The 16,135-nt window shown below is 53.5% G+C and overlaps 2 protein-coding genes across 2 annotated transcripts in view; one reads left to right on the forward strand and one right to left on the reverse strand.

The window, feature by feature from the left end:
- Positions 1-7,525, forward strand: part of MAP4K1 (mitogen-activated protein kinase kinase kinase kinase 1) — a 15,839-nt gene extending 8,314 nt beyond the window's left edge. The window contains exons 19-32 of the mRNA XM_077773630.1: positions 1-33; positions 131-213; positions 577-661; positions 1,908-1,984; positions 2,073-2,133; positions 2,861-2,969; positions 3,052-3,110; positions 3,308-3,425; positions 3,595-3,685; positions 4,071-4,152; positions 4,343-4,432; positions 4,522-4,592; positions 5,271-5,326; positions 7,349-7,525. Coding sequence (XP_077629756.1) covers positions 1-33; positions 131-213; positions 577-661; positions 1,908-1,984; positions 2,073-2,133; positions 2,861-2,969; positions 3,052-3,110; positions 3,308-3,425; positions 3,595-3,685; positions 4,071-4,152; positions 4,343-4,432; positions 4,522-4,592; positions 5,271-5,326; positions 7,349-7,418 — 1,085 coding nt within the window. The 3' untranslated portion in view covers positions 7,419-7,525. The remainder of the gene's footprint in view (positions 34-130; positions 214-576; positions 662-1,907; positions 1,985-2,072; positions 2,134-2,860; positions 2,970-3,051; positions 3,111-3,307; positions 3,426-3,594; positions 3,686-4,070; positions 4,153-4,342; positions 4,433-4,521; positions 4,593-5,270; positions 5,327-7,348) is intronic.
- A 94-nt stretch (positions 7,526-7,619) lies between these two features.
- RYR1 (ryanodine receptor 1) overlaps positions 7,620-16,135 on the reverse strand; it is a 115,724-nt gene continuing 107,208 nt past the window's right edge. The window contains 11 exon segments of the mRNA XM_077773631.1: positions 7,620-7,857; positions 8,000-8,051; positions 8,247-8,347; positions 8,437-8,501; positions 8,911-9,067; positions 11,029-11,163; positions 11,411-11,557; positions 12,016-12,076; positions 12,165-12,295; positions 13,516-13,558; positions 15,766-15,893. Of these exon segments, the coding sequence (XP_077629757.1) occupies positions 7,762-7,857; positions 8,000-8,051; positions 8,247-8,347; positions 8,437-8,501; positions 8,911-9,067; positions 11,029-11,163; positions 11,411-11,557; positions 12,016-12,076; positions 12,165-12,295; positions 13,516-13,558; positions 15,766-15,893 (1,116 nt within the window). The 3' untranslated portion in view covers positions 7,620-7,761.

Raw genomic sequence — 16,135 nt, forward strand, 5'->3', positions numbered from 1 at the left:
TCACGCGAAGCCCCCACCTAACTGCCCATTCAGGTAAGGGGGCAGGCTGGGGCAGCAGGTGGGCAGGGGGTGGGAGTTGGGCAGGGGAGGGGGGCGCTTTGGGGACTGATTTTCCCCCACCCTGTCTCAGAACCCTCACTCTGGAACCCAACCCCCCGGGACCCCAATCAGCCCCCATTGTTGCCCCCCAAGAAGGAAAAGATGAAGAGAAAGGTGAGACCAGCTGTGTGGTCTGGATGCCTGGGGGTGGGTAGGGGTGGGATGGTGTGTAGCGACAGAAGAGTAGTAATGACGATAGGCGACATTTGTTGGGCAGTGCCTTTGTGCCAGACACCGATCGCACGCTTTTACGTGGTGTAAACCTTCACAGATAGAGTGACATTGTCTCGCGTGTTGGGGGTGGGGAAACGGAGGCAAAGAGGGATGTGTAGCTTGCCAAGGTCATAAACAGCTTGCCAAGGAGGCAGAGGCAGGATTTGAATGCTGATGCTCTTGCCTCAGAGCCTTAACCCCTGCACCTTCCTGTCCCCTCCTTCCTTTTGCTGGATCTGCTGCTCTGCCCCGTGGTCTGCCTAGGGATGTGCCCTTCTCGTGAAGCTGTTCAATGGCTGTCCCCTCCGGATCCACAGCACGGCTGCCTGGATACACCCCTCCACCAAGGGTGGGCACTCGGGAGTGTCACCGAGAGGAATGGGGGGTGGGAGGGCCCTTAATGGAGGCACAGACAGAGGGATGGGGAGGGTCTTTTTTTTTTTTTTTAATATTTCTTTTTGAGAGAGAGAGAGAGAGAGCACATGCAAGGATGGTGGAAGAGCAGAGAGAGAGAGCTAGACTGAAGATCTGAAGCGGGCCCTGTGCTGACAGCTGAGAGCCCGATTCGAGGCTCGAACTCACAGACTGTGAGATCATGACCTGAGCTGAAATCAAGAGTCAGAAGCTTAACTGACTGAGCCCCCCACGTGCCCCGCTGGGGAGGATTTTAGTAGGATGGGGAAGAACAGAGCTGAGGCAGGACCAGAGCCCAGGCTTACAGTTGGGGTTTGGGGATCAAAGATGGGTAGAGTGAAAATGAATTTGTGGGTGAAAATTCAGAAAATAAGAGTTTAGGGGCCAGGAATATCACATATAACAGAATGGTCAGAGTTTGGAGTAGAAGATGGGAGACAGTTGGGCCCCTTTCACCTCAGCTGGAGGTTAATGGTAGAGAGGCTGGGGTCTGCATTCTGGAGTCAGAAGTTTCAGGGGTGGGAATGTAGCAGAAAGGGAAAAGATTTGGGGACAAGAGATGTGGAGACAAGGTCAGTGAGGGGTAAATATTAAAGACCCAGCAGTAGAGGCACCTGGCTGGCTCGGTTGGTGGAGTGTGTGACCCTTGATCTCAGGATTGTAAGGTCAAACCCCATGTCGGGTGTAGAGATTACTTAAAATATTTCTTTTAAAAATGACTAAAACTTATTTGAAAAAAAAACAAACAGCATTGGAGGGAGACACACTGGAGAGAAAAAGCCACATTTCAGGGGGCCCACGTTTGAGGATCAGTGTTGAGACAAGACTAGCATTTGGGGGTCCGGACTGGGGAAGAGAAGGATGGAACTTTGAGGGCTATTTGGGGAAGCATGACTGATGTTGGGGGTCAAAGTCGAGGGGACAGGGGTCAGGATTTGCAGGTCCAACCTTGAGAGGTGGGGAAGAATGAGACCAGTCTGAACTGGCACTGGATCAGCGTTTGAGTTCAGATTTCAGGAAACAGAGTAAGTAAGTAACAGATTTCAGGCTGGGAGTAAGAGAGAGTTGAGGGGCAGGGCTGGAGGACAGCCTAGCAGTGTTTGGGGTCAGGTCGGGGTCTGGGAGCCACCCCCCCGCCCAGGATGAGGCAGGTCCCAGTGTCTTTGTGTCTGTGCCTGCAGACCAGCACCTGCTCCTGGGGGCAGAGGAAGGCATTTTCATCTTGAACCGCAATGACCAGGAGGCCACACTGGAGATGGTGAGGACAGCGCCCGGGGGGCCAAGGGAGAGGCTGGAGTTGGGGATTTCCGGGGTCTTAGGGGACCCATCTGCCTCGTTCTCCACAGCTCTTTCCAAGCCGGACTACCTGGGTGTACTCCATCAACAATGTCCTCATGTCTCTCTCAGGTCTGGCTGTGGGTCAGGTGGGGGGCGTGGGGTCAGAAGTTAAGGGGTTGAGAGGGGGTTGGGAGGTAGATGGGCACAGCTGAAAAAAAACAAAACAAAACGCACCCCCTTCACAGAGCCCGCACTTAAAATCTCAGCCACTTTTTCACTGTGGGACTCGCTCCCTGAGCCTCAGTTTTCCTACCTGTAAAATGGGGATCACAGTAGTCCCACCTCAAGTCAGTTTTGAGGTATGGTCTACAGTAGGTCTTTTCATTTCTTGGATGTTAGATGGCAGTTAGAATGTATTCCACACTTTAGTCAGATAGAGTGAGTGAGTAGGTATAGGTCACCATTTTGTGTTACTGTTTTAGAAACATTTTGTGTAAAAGAATTTCTAATTTATGGGGAAACGCCAAGCCAATTAGGCTTCATGAGTTAGTTAATATCACATCTGCGATCACAGACTTCTAGAGAATTTCTGGATAGGTTTCTTCTTAAATTTAGTAACGTGTGTCACTTCACCTGACCGGCTAAGTGTCCGGAGTTTCTCAGATGGCTACGGGCCCAGAGGGCTAGGGAACAGGTCTAGTTTACTCACCACTGAGCAAAAGCACATGAATAAATAAAACCGTTTGAGACTCGAAGCCTTGGACATTTCAAAGGGATAGGGCCAAGGGACAAGGAAGGGTGGCTGTGTCTGGTGTCCTTTAACTGCCTGCTTCCCCTACACACACACACACTGCAGGAAAGACCCCCCACCTGTATTCTCATAGTATCCTGGGCCTGCTGGACCGCAAGGAGACCAGAGCGGGAAGCCCCATCGCGCACATCAGCCCCCACCGGCTACTGGCAAGGTACCGGCCCCCAGTGGCCCACAGGCCCCTGTAACCCCCCTTCCTGCCATCCCTCCGCATTTACACCCGCTTTCTTCTGCAGGAAGAATATGGTCTCCACCAAGATCCAGGACACCAAAGGGTGCCGGGCTTGCTGCGTGGGTGAGAGAGAATCCTAACGGGGTGGGGGTGGGGGGAACAAGAGGAAACGGGGTGTGGGGCTGGGCCTGCATCTACCCAAGAGGGTTGCATTGTTAAGGCAGGGTGTCTAGAGTCCGGGGAAAGTTGTGTGTCCTTTCGCGGGGGGCGGGGAAGGGGAGAGAAGATTGACCCTAACCCGTCCTTACCCACCCCCACAGCGGAGGGTGCGAGCTCCGGGGGCCCGTTCCTGTGCGGGGCACTGGAGACGTCCGTGGTCCTGCTTCAGTGGTATCAGCCCATGAACAAGTTCCTGCTGGTCCGGGTAGGGGACCTTTAGAGGCTGGGGACTCTGTGAGGTTGAATGCTAGGGCCTTCCTCTCCTGACGCTTCTGCTGAGTTTCCATGAAGCCCCGCTTCTACCCGAGGCCCCGCCCACCTGTGGTCGGCGCTAGAGGCTCCCCCTTCTGAGTGCTTCCTGATCCTTAAGCTCCGCTTCTCACTCCAGCCTAGTTATTCTTCAGGCCCTGTGCCCCATCCCCAGGTTCTCTAAGGAGACCCCACTCAGATCCTTTGCGTCTAAGGAGAGTTTGCTCCCTGTGAGGTCACGCCCCTCCGGGGACCTTGCTTTGCTGTCATTAAGGCGGCACGCCCCAAACAGAAGCCACGCCAACTCTGAGACCACACCCATCCATTTCTAAGGAGGCATCACCTCACGCCTCTGGGGCCTCACCCCGTGAAGTTCCTAGATACCATCCCGCATTACCGAGGGCCCAGGAAATATACTTGGGAAGCCCNTAAATTGGGTCACTGGGAAAGGGATTGAACCTGGGGCGAGGGGAGAGAGGTGGGTGCATGCAGTCGGTGAGATTGAGACTGAGGACCCGTCGGGACCGCTGGGATGGGCGGGGTTTAGCCTGCTAGCTTGGGAATGGAGAGCGTGCCCAACGGAGGAAGGCAGAAGCAGGTGGAATTGGTCTTTGAACCATCTCCTGTCAAACAGAGCACAGGGGACCGGTGCAGGTGACCCAGGTGGAGGAAGACAAGGTGATGGTGTTGATGGACGGTAAGGACGCCCCTCCCTCTCTTTCCTCCACTGTTCCTGGATCTCTGCCTCGCAGACCCCGTGCTTCTCAGAAACGCTGAGCCCCTCCAGGCCTTGCCCCCGTCCTGCTTTGCTTCTCAGTGAATTTATTGTACGGTCTCAGCATCCTTCTGAGCCTCGCTCATAAAGCCGTCTCTCTACCGTCTTCTAGGGTCTCTGAAGCTGGTGACCCCGGAGGGAGACCCAGTCCGGGGGCTTCGGACTCCGGAGATCCCTATGACTGAAGCGGTAGAGGCTGTGGGTACGCGCAGGGATGGCAGAGCCCCCGGTCCAGAGCAGGGGAGGGGGGGGGTCATGATACCGAGGGTAACAGGCACTGCTTTCCCCCAGCTATGGTCGGGGGCCGGCTCCAGGCCTTTTGGAAGCATGGAGTGCAGGTGTGGGCTCCAGGCTCAGACCAGGTAAGCCTCCCCATCCCAGCGCCCACAAACCCGCTCCTCCCTCGTCAGCCATCCAGTTCATCAGGTAGATCAGGAGAACTGAGCCAGGGTGTGAAGCCCTGACTAGAAGCTTCCTCCAGTCTCAGTTCAGACAGGTCTCCTTCTGTACCCTAGGGTCTCTTGGGTCCAGAGCTCATTCCTGGCCACTGTGGGATCTTGTGCAAGAGATTCTACTCTCTCTGAGCCTCAGTCTCCAAGTATAAAATAAGGGTCACTAGAGAGATATGTGGGTGCTGAAGGGGGTGAACAGACTGCTGGGGTTGGAATCAGCTGATTGGCCTCAAGCAAATGACTTAACCTTCCCGGGCGTTACTTTCCCCATCTGGGAAATGGAGCAAAAAATGGTCCTTAGCTCATAGAATGCTATATGTTAGATGCTGCTTTTACATGTTTGTATTGTATTTAAACTTCACCATCGCATATCAGGAAGGTTCTGTGACTTCACAGGTTAGTATAAGGCACAGAGAGGTAAAGTAACTGGCTTGCGGTCACACAGCTGGTGAATGGTGTTAGCTAGACTGATTATTTCTGGACCTGAGACTAGAAGTTGAAAGGAACCCCACCCCCACCCCCACCCCATTCCCTTTAAGGGAGAGGGGAAGAATCTTCTAGATACTGACACACACGCCTTTTCCCCAGCTGTTGCAGGAGCTGAGAGACCCCACCCTCACCTTCCGTCTGCTTGGCTCCCCCAGGTATGGACTTAGGGAAGGGGACACAGAACCTGGGAGGGGGGCTTCCAGCTTGGAGAGGTGTCTTGAGATCTCTCTAGCCACCTGTGTCTTTGGCCTGGACATTCTCTCTCTTGGTCTCCCTGCTCCTATCTCTGTCCCTTATAGTTCATTCCCCACAGGGAAGCCAAGGGGACATTTTTATTTTTTAATTTTAATTTTCGCTTTTTAGCTTGACATAATTTTCAACTCACAGAGAAGCTGCAAGAAGAAATTTAAAAAATTCTTGTATCCCCTTCCTTCATCCAGTTTCCCAGATGTTAACTTTTTGGTGGTGGTTTGGTTTTGGTTTGTTTTTATCATGTTTATTTTGTATATATATCATTTCTTTTCTATATGGGTATGAATTGTTTCCTAAATCCAAGCAAAGACATACTCTCACAGACCACAGAGCAGCTGTCTAAATCAAGAAAACAACAGCAAGACATCACTACCTTCTAACCCATATATCCAGTCTCACCAGTTGGCCCAATGATTCTCTTTATAACCAAAACATAATACTTTTTTTTTTCTGGTCCAGGAGACAATCTAGGATGATGGGTTGCATTTAGTTGTTTTTTTCTTTTTTTTTAATGTTTTATTTATTTCTGAGAGAGAGAGACAGTGTGAGCAGGGGAGGGTCAGAGAGAGAGGGAGGCACAGAATCTGAAACAGGCTCCAGGCTCTGAGCTGTCAGCACAGAGCCCGATGCAGGACCCGAACTCACGAACTGTGAGATCATGACCTGAGCCAAAGTCGGATGCCCAACCGACTGAGCCACCCAGGCACCCCATGGATTGCATTTTAGGAGTGATGTCTCTTTAGGCTTTAGCCTGGAACAGTTCTTCAGATTTTCTTTGTTTCTCACGACCTTGATACTTTTGAAGAGTACAGGAAGGTTGTTTTCCAGAATGTCCCTCAGTTGGGTTTGAGGTTTCCAGGTGAAGCATTAGGGGGCAGGGATACCGCAGAAGTGATGGCGTGTCCTCACTACGTCATATCAGGAGGCACCTGTCAGTTTGTCCTAGCACTGGTCATGTCATCTCTGAGCACTTGGGTAAGGTGGAGTGAGTAAGGTCAGTTTTCTCCACTATAAAATTACTTTCTGTATTTAAAAAAAGTATCTTTTGTGGTGATTTGCTGAGAGTGTAATTATACTATTTCTGTCAGACTTTTACACTGCTTTTAGCATCTATTATTGATTTTTGCCTGAATATATTATTAGGATAGTTACCCAGCAGTGATTTTCTATTTCTGCACTTATTATTGGCATGCTACTGTAGGGAACACTGTTTTCTCTGCCATGTGTGTATGTGTGTGTGTATTTCAGCATAGGCTCCTGGATTTCCATCTTATCCTGTGGGTTACAATCTTTATGACTCTCATCATCATTTATTCTGAGGCACGAGAACTCCCAGATTTAGCCCGTGAGGGCTCCTTCAAGGATCTCTTGTGGCCTTTTGACATGCCAGAGAGGTCTTTTAAAATCTAAATCCGAAAGCGTTACTCCCCTCATTTAAACTCTCCCATTCAGTACCCAGTCCCGGACACCAGATAAACACCTCAAGGTAAACAGCCAGTCCTGGCCACAGCGCACAAGACTTTGATTTCTGCAGCCCAGCCCCAAGCTCTCTCCCACCTCAAAGCCTTTGCATAGGCTGTTCTCTCCCCAAACACCTTTCCCTGACTTCTCACCAAGTTCCCTCCTCAGCCTCTTTCAGGACCCACCATCTATTCTTTGGGGCACGTTGGGCAGCCCTTTGGGATAGGTTTCCACGCAGTGCACTCCGTTACATGAGTGGTTTGCACTCACGTAATTCACTGATTCACGTTGGTCTCCCGTTTTGAGCTCCTCAAGGGCAGTGACCATCTCTGCTCATCACTGCCAATAGCCCAGAACTGTGCTGGCACAGCCTCTATTAACTCCTTTGTGAATGAATGAATGAATGAATGAATGAATGAATGAACGAACGAACGAATGAACTGACTTCTCTCCTCCTTCCCCAGGCCTGTGGTGGTGGAAACACGCCCAGCAGATGATCCTACAGCCCCCAGCAACCTCTACATCCAGGAATGAGTTTCTAAGGGGATGTTAGGAACCAGTCCCTCCACTCGCCTCCCCAGCGAACATACATTAGTGGTTACGACATGCACTTGTCTCCCAATAAATATGACTCCAGCCTCTGCTGTCATCTTGTTCTTCAAGGCGGGGCGAGGGAGGGCAGAATTCCTGGATGCCCACCCACACCTCAGATGTCAACGATCCAACACAATGATGTCAGGGGTGTAGCACAGACTTTATTTCTCCAGTACATGGTCACCTGTCCCCCAGCTGCCTTGGGGGGCGGGGTTTGGGACTAAGGGACTTGCTGAGAGTATAAGGCACTTGAGGTGGGGGTGAAGGACCAGCTGGGGGTGTCTCAGCTAAGCTGGTCCTCGTACTGTTTGCGGAAACAATCGCCAGCGGGGAAGAAATCCCAACATCTCTCTTGGTACATCTTCCAGACGTAAGACTCCTAGGATTGGGGTATGGGGAAGAATTAGTCACATCTTCAACCACTCGTGTCGACATGGGCTTTTTACTGCCACCTGCTGCTTGACCTTATATTAAAACTCTCTACGTCCCTGCCCACGGTCCTCGCATTAACACTCCCTTACCTGGCCCGTGTGTTCTGTCTCGTCCTTATTTATCAGGTACATCAGGAAAAACCTGGGGACAGGAGGACAGCAGGGATAGGTCAGGACTATCCTGACTTTCTCCTGATTGGCTGGCTCGGATCCACCCACTGGGATCCCACACCTACGGCAGTACTCCGCCCCTCGCTGCTGGCAGCCACGCCCCCATCCCGATTGGTCAACGGGCCCAAAGCTGACCACTGGGCCCAATGTTACATGTGATGCTCACATGTAATTGGCCAGGTTGTGCTCCTCTAGAGTGTGGGTCTCGAACCCGTGCGGTGTTGTATCGAAGTAATCGCTGCCGATGCCACAGATGAAGCACTTGGTCTGTGGGTGGTGGGAGACATCAGAATCCGGGCCCATTTGGCCCCCTAGCCTCCCATAATCCCTATGGGTCGCCCCCAGACTTGACCTACCTCCATATCTTCCTTCACTTGCTCCTGTTGGTCTCGGAGCTCGCCAAAAGCGTCAATGATCAGACCTGTGGCGGCAGGTGCGAGTCGGTGCCCAACCTGCGACCCAGCTCAGGCTCCTCCCTCTTCTGGCTGCCTACCTCTGGGCCTTGCCTCCAGTTCTCCTTCTCCCTAATCTCACCCTGCTTCCTAATGATACCTAGTGTTTACTGAGCACTTATTATAGGTAAAACACTTAGGAGGAATTGACTTAAATTCTCACAATAATGCTGCGAGGTTGGTATCGTTAATATCCCCATTTTACTGATGGAGAAACTGAGGCTCAGAGCGGTGACTTGCCTAAAGTCTCATAGTAGGAAGAGGCAGAGCCAAGATGTGAACCCAGGCAGACTGGATCCTGGACCTGCACTCTTCAAGGAGCTGGTCTGCCTCTGGGCACTGAGCCCCCGCTCTCACAGCCCCCCGACCAGCACTGACCCTGAATGATGGCCAGCAGGATGACGATGACGAAGAAGAAGAAGGTGATGTCGAAGACCACCCGGTACAGCTCGTATTCATCGCCTGCTGGGTCCTCAATCTCATCCCCGATGCCCCCACCAGCTCGGACACCCACGTACATGTGAAACAGGTAACACTGTGGGGGAAGCATGAGAAGCATATCGGTCATGCATTCCGTCCTTCGACATCCACCGAGTACTACCAAGGCCCTGGGCTGAGGGGCAGAGGACACAGCAGGGGCTGAGACAGCTGTGGGCCCTGCCCTCGCAGGGCTCACGAACATGTCATCAGATAGCGACAGCCCGGAAGTGATCACAGCCGTGATAGGGAGAACACAGGCAGCAAGGGCAGGGCCAGGGTGGGGAGCACAGTGCGATCCGGGCCCATGGGGGAGGCACAGGAAGCTTTGAAGTGCTGAAAGCTTGACTCAGCCAGGGTGATCAGGCAAGGCTTCCCTAGAAGAGGGGACATGTGTGAGCTGGAACTTGAAGGAGGTGTTAGGTGGGAGAAAGTGTTCCAGGCAGAGAAAACCACACGTGTTCCGACACCCCTGGGGAGCAAAGAATACATCTTGTTCCCGGGAGGAACTGAAAGAGGTTCAGGGAGGTTAGAAAATAGAGCTCCTGTGAGAAAGAGCAGGGAGAGAAATGAGGCCCAGCTGATGGTTAGGGAGGGCTTCCTGTAGGAGGCAGCATTTAAGTTTAAAGGTGACATGTCGAGCGAAAGAGGGGCGTGTATGCGGGGCCTGTGGTGGAGGATGGAGAGCGTGTAAGCTGCAAAGGGCTTGGGTGGGAGGAAACACATGGTCTTAGGGGAACTGAAAGAAGACAGGCAGCCAGAGAGCCACAAGCAAGAAAGACTGTGGTTAGACTCAGGCAAAGCTAGCTTTTCCCTGGCTTCATAAGCCATGGCGAGGGACTCGATTTTCTCCCACGGCACTGGGGAGCTACGCGAAGGTTCAGACCAGGGAGGAGGGCACAGTCTGCCTGGCGCCTGGGAAAGACTTTACGCTTGTTCTCTCTGTGTCCCCAGAAGTGAAAGCAGCCAGTTGTCTGGTTAAGAGCTGAGGCCGCTGACTATGGTGAAAGAGGGCTATGGGTGTCAAGACTAGGTCTGGTGGGGCCTCAAATGTCAGGCTGAGGGGCCGGACTAGTCCTGAGAACGTGGGGCAAGATTACAGGACATTCTGTGAGAAGAAGCCCTGAGATAACTCTTTCAACCGTGGCCCATGCCTGTAGGAAGCTCGGCTCAATCTGGGTCATGACCACCGTTAGCAGAATAGAAGAGAAAGTATAAACAAGCATGGCCTGCTGATACTTGGGGTGAAATTTTTATATATATGTATATTTTAAAAGTTTTTTCAAGTTTATTTATTTTGAGAGAGAGAGAGAGGTTGAAGGGGGGGGCTGGGCAGAGAGAGGGAGAGACAGAATCCCAAGCAGGCTCCATGATGCCAGCACAGAGCCCAATGCGGGGCTTGAACTCACAGACTGTGAGATCATGACATGAGCTGAGATGGAGTCCGATGCTTAACCTACTGAGCCACCCAGGTGCCCCTATATTTCTTTTTTTTTTTTAAGGTAATCTCTGCACCCAACGTGGGGCTCGAACTTACAACCCTGAGATTAAGAGTCACATACTTGGGTGAGACTTTTGTAGATAATGATGAGAGTACCTAATGCCTGTGGAATCCTTACTACACACCAGGCACCAGTGTAAGACTTTTAGGGGAGCTCCACTGAGTCCTAAAACCAGGCCTAGGCCGTAGGCACTGTTATTACACACCCATTTTACAGAGGAGGAGCACCGGGGCCTGGGGAGGTTGACTAGCCTACCCCGACCACATGATCTGTAAGTGACAGGGGCACTGCACCTAAGCACCTTTCCAACAATAGCTTCAAAGGCCCAAATAACATTTCAACGGTGGCCATTGATTCTATGCCTGGCACCGTTCCAAGTACCCCACAAGCGTCAGCTCACGGAACCCCAGTGAGTCTGTCTATGAGGTGGGTACTACCATTAACCCCCTTTGCGGGTGGGAACACTAAGGGTCTGCCGGTCAGGGACCCGCCCAAGAGTGCTGGGGGAAGGGCTCACTGTCATCATGTCGTCACACTTCATGTCGGGCTCGTCCTCATCCTCGCTTTTGTTGTAGAACTTGCGGAAGAAGTTGAAGGCCACCACGGTGTACAGGTAGACCACCACCGCCAGGAGGCCCACGGTCATCACCAGCTGGGGGGGGCGGAGGGCTGGTCAGCTCCACGCTCGGCCAGCCTCCCTGGTCCCCGCCCCGGGTCAGCCGATGTGGCCTTCCCTCTGGGGTCTCACTCCCCACACCCATCCTGGCTCAGCCCGCCCAGCCTTGCCCTTCTTCCCTGGAGCCGCCCTACCCTCACCCCTCCACCCCTACTAGGGCTGCCAGCTCATCCCTGCCAGGCTCATGCCCCCCACCCCACACCGGGTCAGGTCCCCTCCACACCTGCTTCCCATTATGGGTGACGGAGGACAGGATGGTGCGCAACGTCTTGACCCCCATGGCAATGTCCAGGAGGTGGGCCGCAAAGAAGAAGTTGTTGTAGTGTCCCAGGAGGGACATCACCATGTACCAGCCCAGGTACAGGAAAGACTGTGGGCACACAGGGCCGGGGGTCAGGGAGCGTGCGGGCTTCCTGGGAAACACTCGGGGGGTCAGGGAGTGTTCAGAAGGGTCAAGAAGGATTTGGGGGGCAGTAGGGAGCACTCTGGGAGCGGGAGGTGAGGAGCATTTGAGAGGGATGGGGGTGCTCTGGGCGTCAGGGTGCCATCTCTGCCTAGGGAGCGTCGGGAGGAGGGAGAGCGCTCTGCAGGAATGGACCCCAGCCATCCTAGAGGTCGCTGGGGACCCCTCTGCTGAAGGACAGAGACTGAGAATTCAAGAGCACCTGAGAGACAAGGGGCTTTGAGGCGTCAAGGGGAATCACAGGACCAGAGGTGCGTGGGGGCTCAGGAGCCAGTCGCTGGTCAAGGATACCTGGGGGTGGAGCCCCCAGTCCTCCCAAGGCCCTCCTCCTGCAGCCCCTCCCCCACCTATGAGCCCCTCCTCACGTTGTCTGTGAAGATGACACCAAACTTCCAGATCTGGTACTTGACGTCAATGGACATGAGCCTGTGTGCGGAGGGAGGGAGAAGGTTGGGCGGACGTCCGAGAGGCTCCCAGATGGCCCCAGGCCTGTGCTGGGTGGTCCCTGGCTTACCAGGTGAGCAGCCCCGGAGGTGGTTCAGGCTTACGCTCGTTGTGGGCTGTGATCTCCAGCGTGGCCAGATCCATGCCCAGCAGCTCAGCGATGCGCTCCCGCCCATAGATGTCCCCGTGCTTGTCCAGCACCTGTACCAGGGATCACGGGGACATGCGGACACGGCTGCAGTGCAGGCGGGCCACAGCCTGCAAGGCGCCTTCTGGGGACACTCTGAACTTTATGTGAGAAACTGGCGTTGCGTGTTTCTGGGGAGAAGGGTCAGAGCCTTCTTCAGATCCTCAGGGGAAGGGTCCAAGAGCGATCAAGTTTCAGCTGATGCATTAGCCAAACAGAGATAATTAAGTTGGTAGTGAGGGAGCCCTGTGTAATTGGGTCTCTGCCATCTGTGAACTCTTCTCTCACTCACCTCCCTCATTCACTCTGCTCCAGCCCCGCAGACCTCTTGGCAGTTCCTCAAACATACCAGACAAATTCCTGCCTCAGGGCCTTTGCACTGGCCACTCTCCCTGCCTAGGACACTCTTCTCCCAGATTTCTACTTGACTCACTCCTTCACCTCATTAACTAGTGTGCTCTTTCCTGCCTACCGAATATAAGAGAGAAACCTTTCCCTGACCACACNAAGATCTTACTGCCCTCCCACAACTTTCCTAGACCACACACACACACACACACACACACACACACACACACACCCTCCCCACCCCCCCCTTCACTGCTTTTTTCCTGTAAAGCACTTATCGCCACCTAAACCCTATAACCGTACTCATCATCTGTGTTGCCAGCTCGAGTGTCAGAATCACTGTTGTGTTTACTGTTGGATTCCTGGCACATGGTAGGTGTTTGATAAATGTTTGTTAAGTGAATGAATGATGGTAACAGGCGACACTTACCTGCTTTCCCTATGTGCCAGTTACTGTTGATGTAGTAGGTCACAGAATCTTTACAACCACCCTGCGGGGTCAGTCCTATTACTACCTCACTTTGAGTCTTAGGAAAACTAAGGCACAGAAAGGCTGACACGGCCAGGAATAGAAAAGCAGGCAATCTGGCACCAGAGTCTGTGTGTTTCAAATAGTATGCCTCCCCTCCCCTCTGCTAACTAGTACTGAGTACTCATTCTGAGCCAGGCACGGTGCTATGCTCATAACACATATTATGTCATTACAGAGGGAAGAGGTGATTATCACGCCCATTTCCAGATGGGCAAACTGAGGTACTCCCTGGGGAGACAAAGCCCCTTGCCCAAGGTTGCACACAAAGCAAGTGCTTGGCAGGACCGGGATGGCCAGGCGACAGCCAGAGACCCAGCTTGGGAGGCCCTTCCACCTCCCCATCCACATCCTCACCTTCCGCTTGACAAACTTGTCCCAGTAGTTGCTGGGGAAAGACCTGCCGAGAGAGAGAGAGAGAGAGAGAGAGAGAGAGAGAGAGAGAGACCCGGAGATGTCAGGGCAAGAAGGACCAGGAGCCACCAGCTGGGCCAACATGGCCGGAAGTTCCAACTCTCTTCTCACAGGGGACCCCGCACGGTACGGTTGCATCTCACTTGGAGTCAGGCTCTGAAGGCCTCATGCCAGGCGACGTTTCCCCCGGGTCAACCTTTACCCCCAGTGCCATCTTTGGGGGGGCCCCCGGGAGGCTGCGGGCTTGCACTCGGGGGCAGGCAGCTCTGGTGCGGGAAGGGCAGGGGGGAGTCTGAGCCAGCAGCCTGGCCTGCCTCCAGCTCCGGCTGTGTGTGTGTGTGTGTGTGTGTGTGTGTGTGTGTGTGCGTGCGTGCGCGCGCGCGCTGTGTTCTCACACTGTTTTGCTTAGGCCTGTTGCATGAATCTGACCCTTTCATTCCCAGTTTTCTTTCTCTCTTTCTTTCTTTAAATATATTTTTAAACATTTATTTATTTTTGAGAGAGAAAGAGAGAGCAGGGGAGAAGCAGAGAGAGGGGGTGACAGAAGATCCCAAGCAGGCTCCATGCCGTCAGCACAGAGCCCGATGCGGGGCTTGAACTCACAAACTGTGAGATCATGACCTGAGCTGAAGTTGGGTGCTCAACCGACTGAGCCACCCAGGTGCCCCTCGTTCCCAGTTTTCTGACTGACAAGTTGATACCCTAAGGGGCGCCTGGGTGGCCCAGTCGGTTAAGTGTCCGACTTCAGCTCAGGTCATGATCTCACAGTTCGTGGGTTCAAGCCCCATGTCGGGCTCTGTGCTGACAGCTAGCTCAGAACCTGGAGCCCGCTTCGGAATCCGTGTCTCCCTCTCTCTGCCCCTCCCCCACCCACACTCTGTCTGTCTCAAAAATAAATTAAAAAAATTTTTTTTAAATTTTTTTAATGTTTTTTTATTTATTTCTTGGAGAGAGAGAGAGACAGCATGAGCAGGGGAGGGTCAGAGAGAGAGGGAATCACAGACTCCGAAACAGGCTCCAGGCTCTGAGCTGGCAGTCAGCACAGAGCCCGACGCGGGGCTCGAACCCACGAACCGCGAGATCATGACCCAAGCGAAAGTCGGACGCTCAACTGACTAAGCCACCCAGGCGCCCCAATAAATAAAAATTTTTAAAAATCCTGCAGAGGTGGTCAATGAGTTTTGTTGGGTTTGGAGTGGAGAGTGACCATGACTCCAGGGTTTCAGACCTATTTGATGTGTTCCGATCCCTGGCACTTCCTATCCTTCCTGATGCTCCAGTTGCCGCTGATTTGTCCAGCGGGAGCCCCAGCCGCTGGCAGCGGAGGCCTTGCAGCAGGACGTTTCCTGCGGAGCACATCTTTGCCCTCTGACCCAAGGTAATCCAGGCTTACTGCCCTTCCCCGCCCCGGCCTGGAACTGGCTGCTTCTCCACGGAGCTCGGCTCCTTTTTTGTGGGAAATGGTATTTAGAAGTCAAGGTCTTGGAGCAGCCACAACGTGAAACAGATGTTTCTCCCTCTCTCTCTCTGCTCAGCACGCGTACTTGAACGCGTAGACGTCCCGTGTGCCTTCGATGGTGACGACGAGAGCACAGGATGTCCTTGGTGTGGCTTCCCTCCCTCCTCTCACCACCTCTCCTGGGCAGGACCCCATAATAAAACAACTTCCAACACGTATCCACGGCTCTACGTGCCCCGGAAGGCGCATGAGTTCGTCTCATTTCATTGTTACAAGATCCTCGGTGTTTTTGTTTTTATCCTCATTTTACAGATTAGGAAACTAAGGCACAGAGAGGCTAAATGACTTGGCCAAGAAGTCCCAGCTATCATGTGGCCCGCCCAGGCTGCCTGACCTCGTGTCCTTATTCTAGAGATGATGAGGCCCTGCTGTATGAACACATGAAATTGGACTTGATCGGGGGTGGGAGGGAGGGGGAATGGAGTGGGCTGGGATGGCACCTGGGTAAGAATCACACGTGGGGGCAGGGTTTAAATGCAGATTCCTGCCCCCCCCCCAGCCTCACCGAACCAGAAGCTCCAGGGTCTGGGCCCTGGGGATCCCCGTGTGTCACCAGCACCCCCACAGGTACTATAACATACAGGCGATTTGTCTGTATTACGACAGGAGGACTAAAGCTTGGGGAGACTGAGGCAGGACTGGCAGTAACTGGTCTTTTGAGGCCGAGGCCCAGCCTGGGGTGGAAATANCCTTCCCACTGCCCCTTCACGTCATCGTCCTCAGGCTGTTCCGTGATGTAGAGGCCGTCAAACTCCAGCTTCCGGGCCAGCTCCTTCTCCCGTTTGAAGATCACCAGGGGCACCTACATTGTGCAGGCAGGCAAAGGGGTGGGTGTCAGGTGCCCTAAGAGACCACAGCCTTGGCGAAACACAGGACATCTTCGGGGGCAGGTGCGAGGCCCCACACGAGAGGAGCTTCTCCAGAGCAATCAGGGCAGTAAACGGGGAAAGGTGGGTAGATGGGTCGGGTCTGCGGCGGGAGAAAGTTAGGAAAGCCCAGAAGTCGCCCCTGGATCCACACTCCCCTGTTAGCATCCATGTTGTG

Source organism: Crocuta crocuta, unplaced genomic scaffold, assembly GCF_008692635.1.
Source record: "Crocuta crocuta isolate KB4526 unplaced genomic scaffold, BGI_CrCroc_1.0 scaffold267, whole genome shotgun sequence".
In the NCBI taxonomy this organism is placed as follows: Eukaryota; Metazoa; Chordata; class Mammalia; order Carnivora; family Hyaenidae; genus Crocuta; species Crocuta crocuta.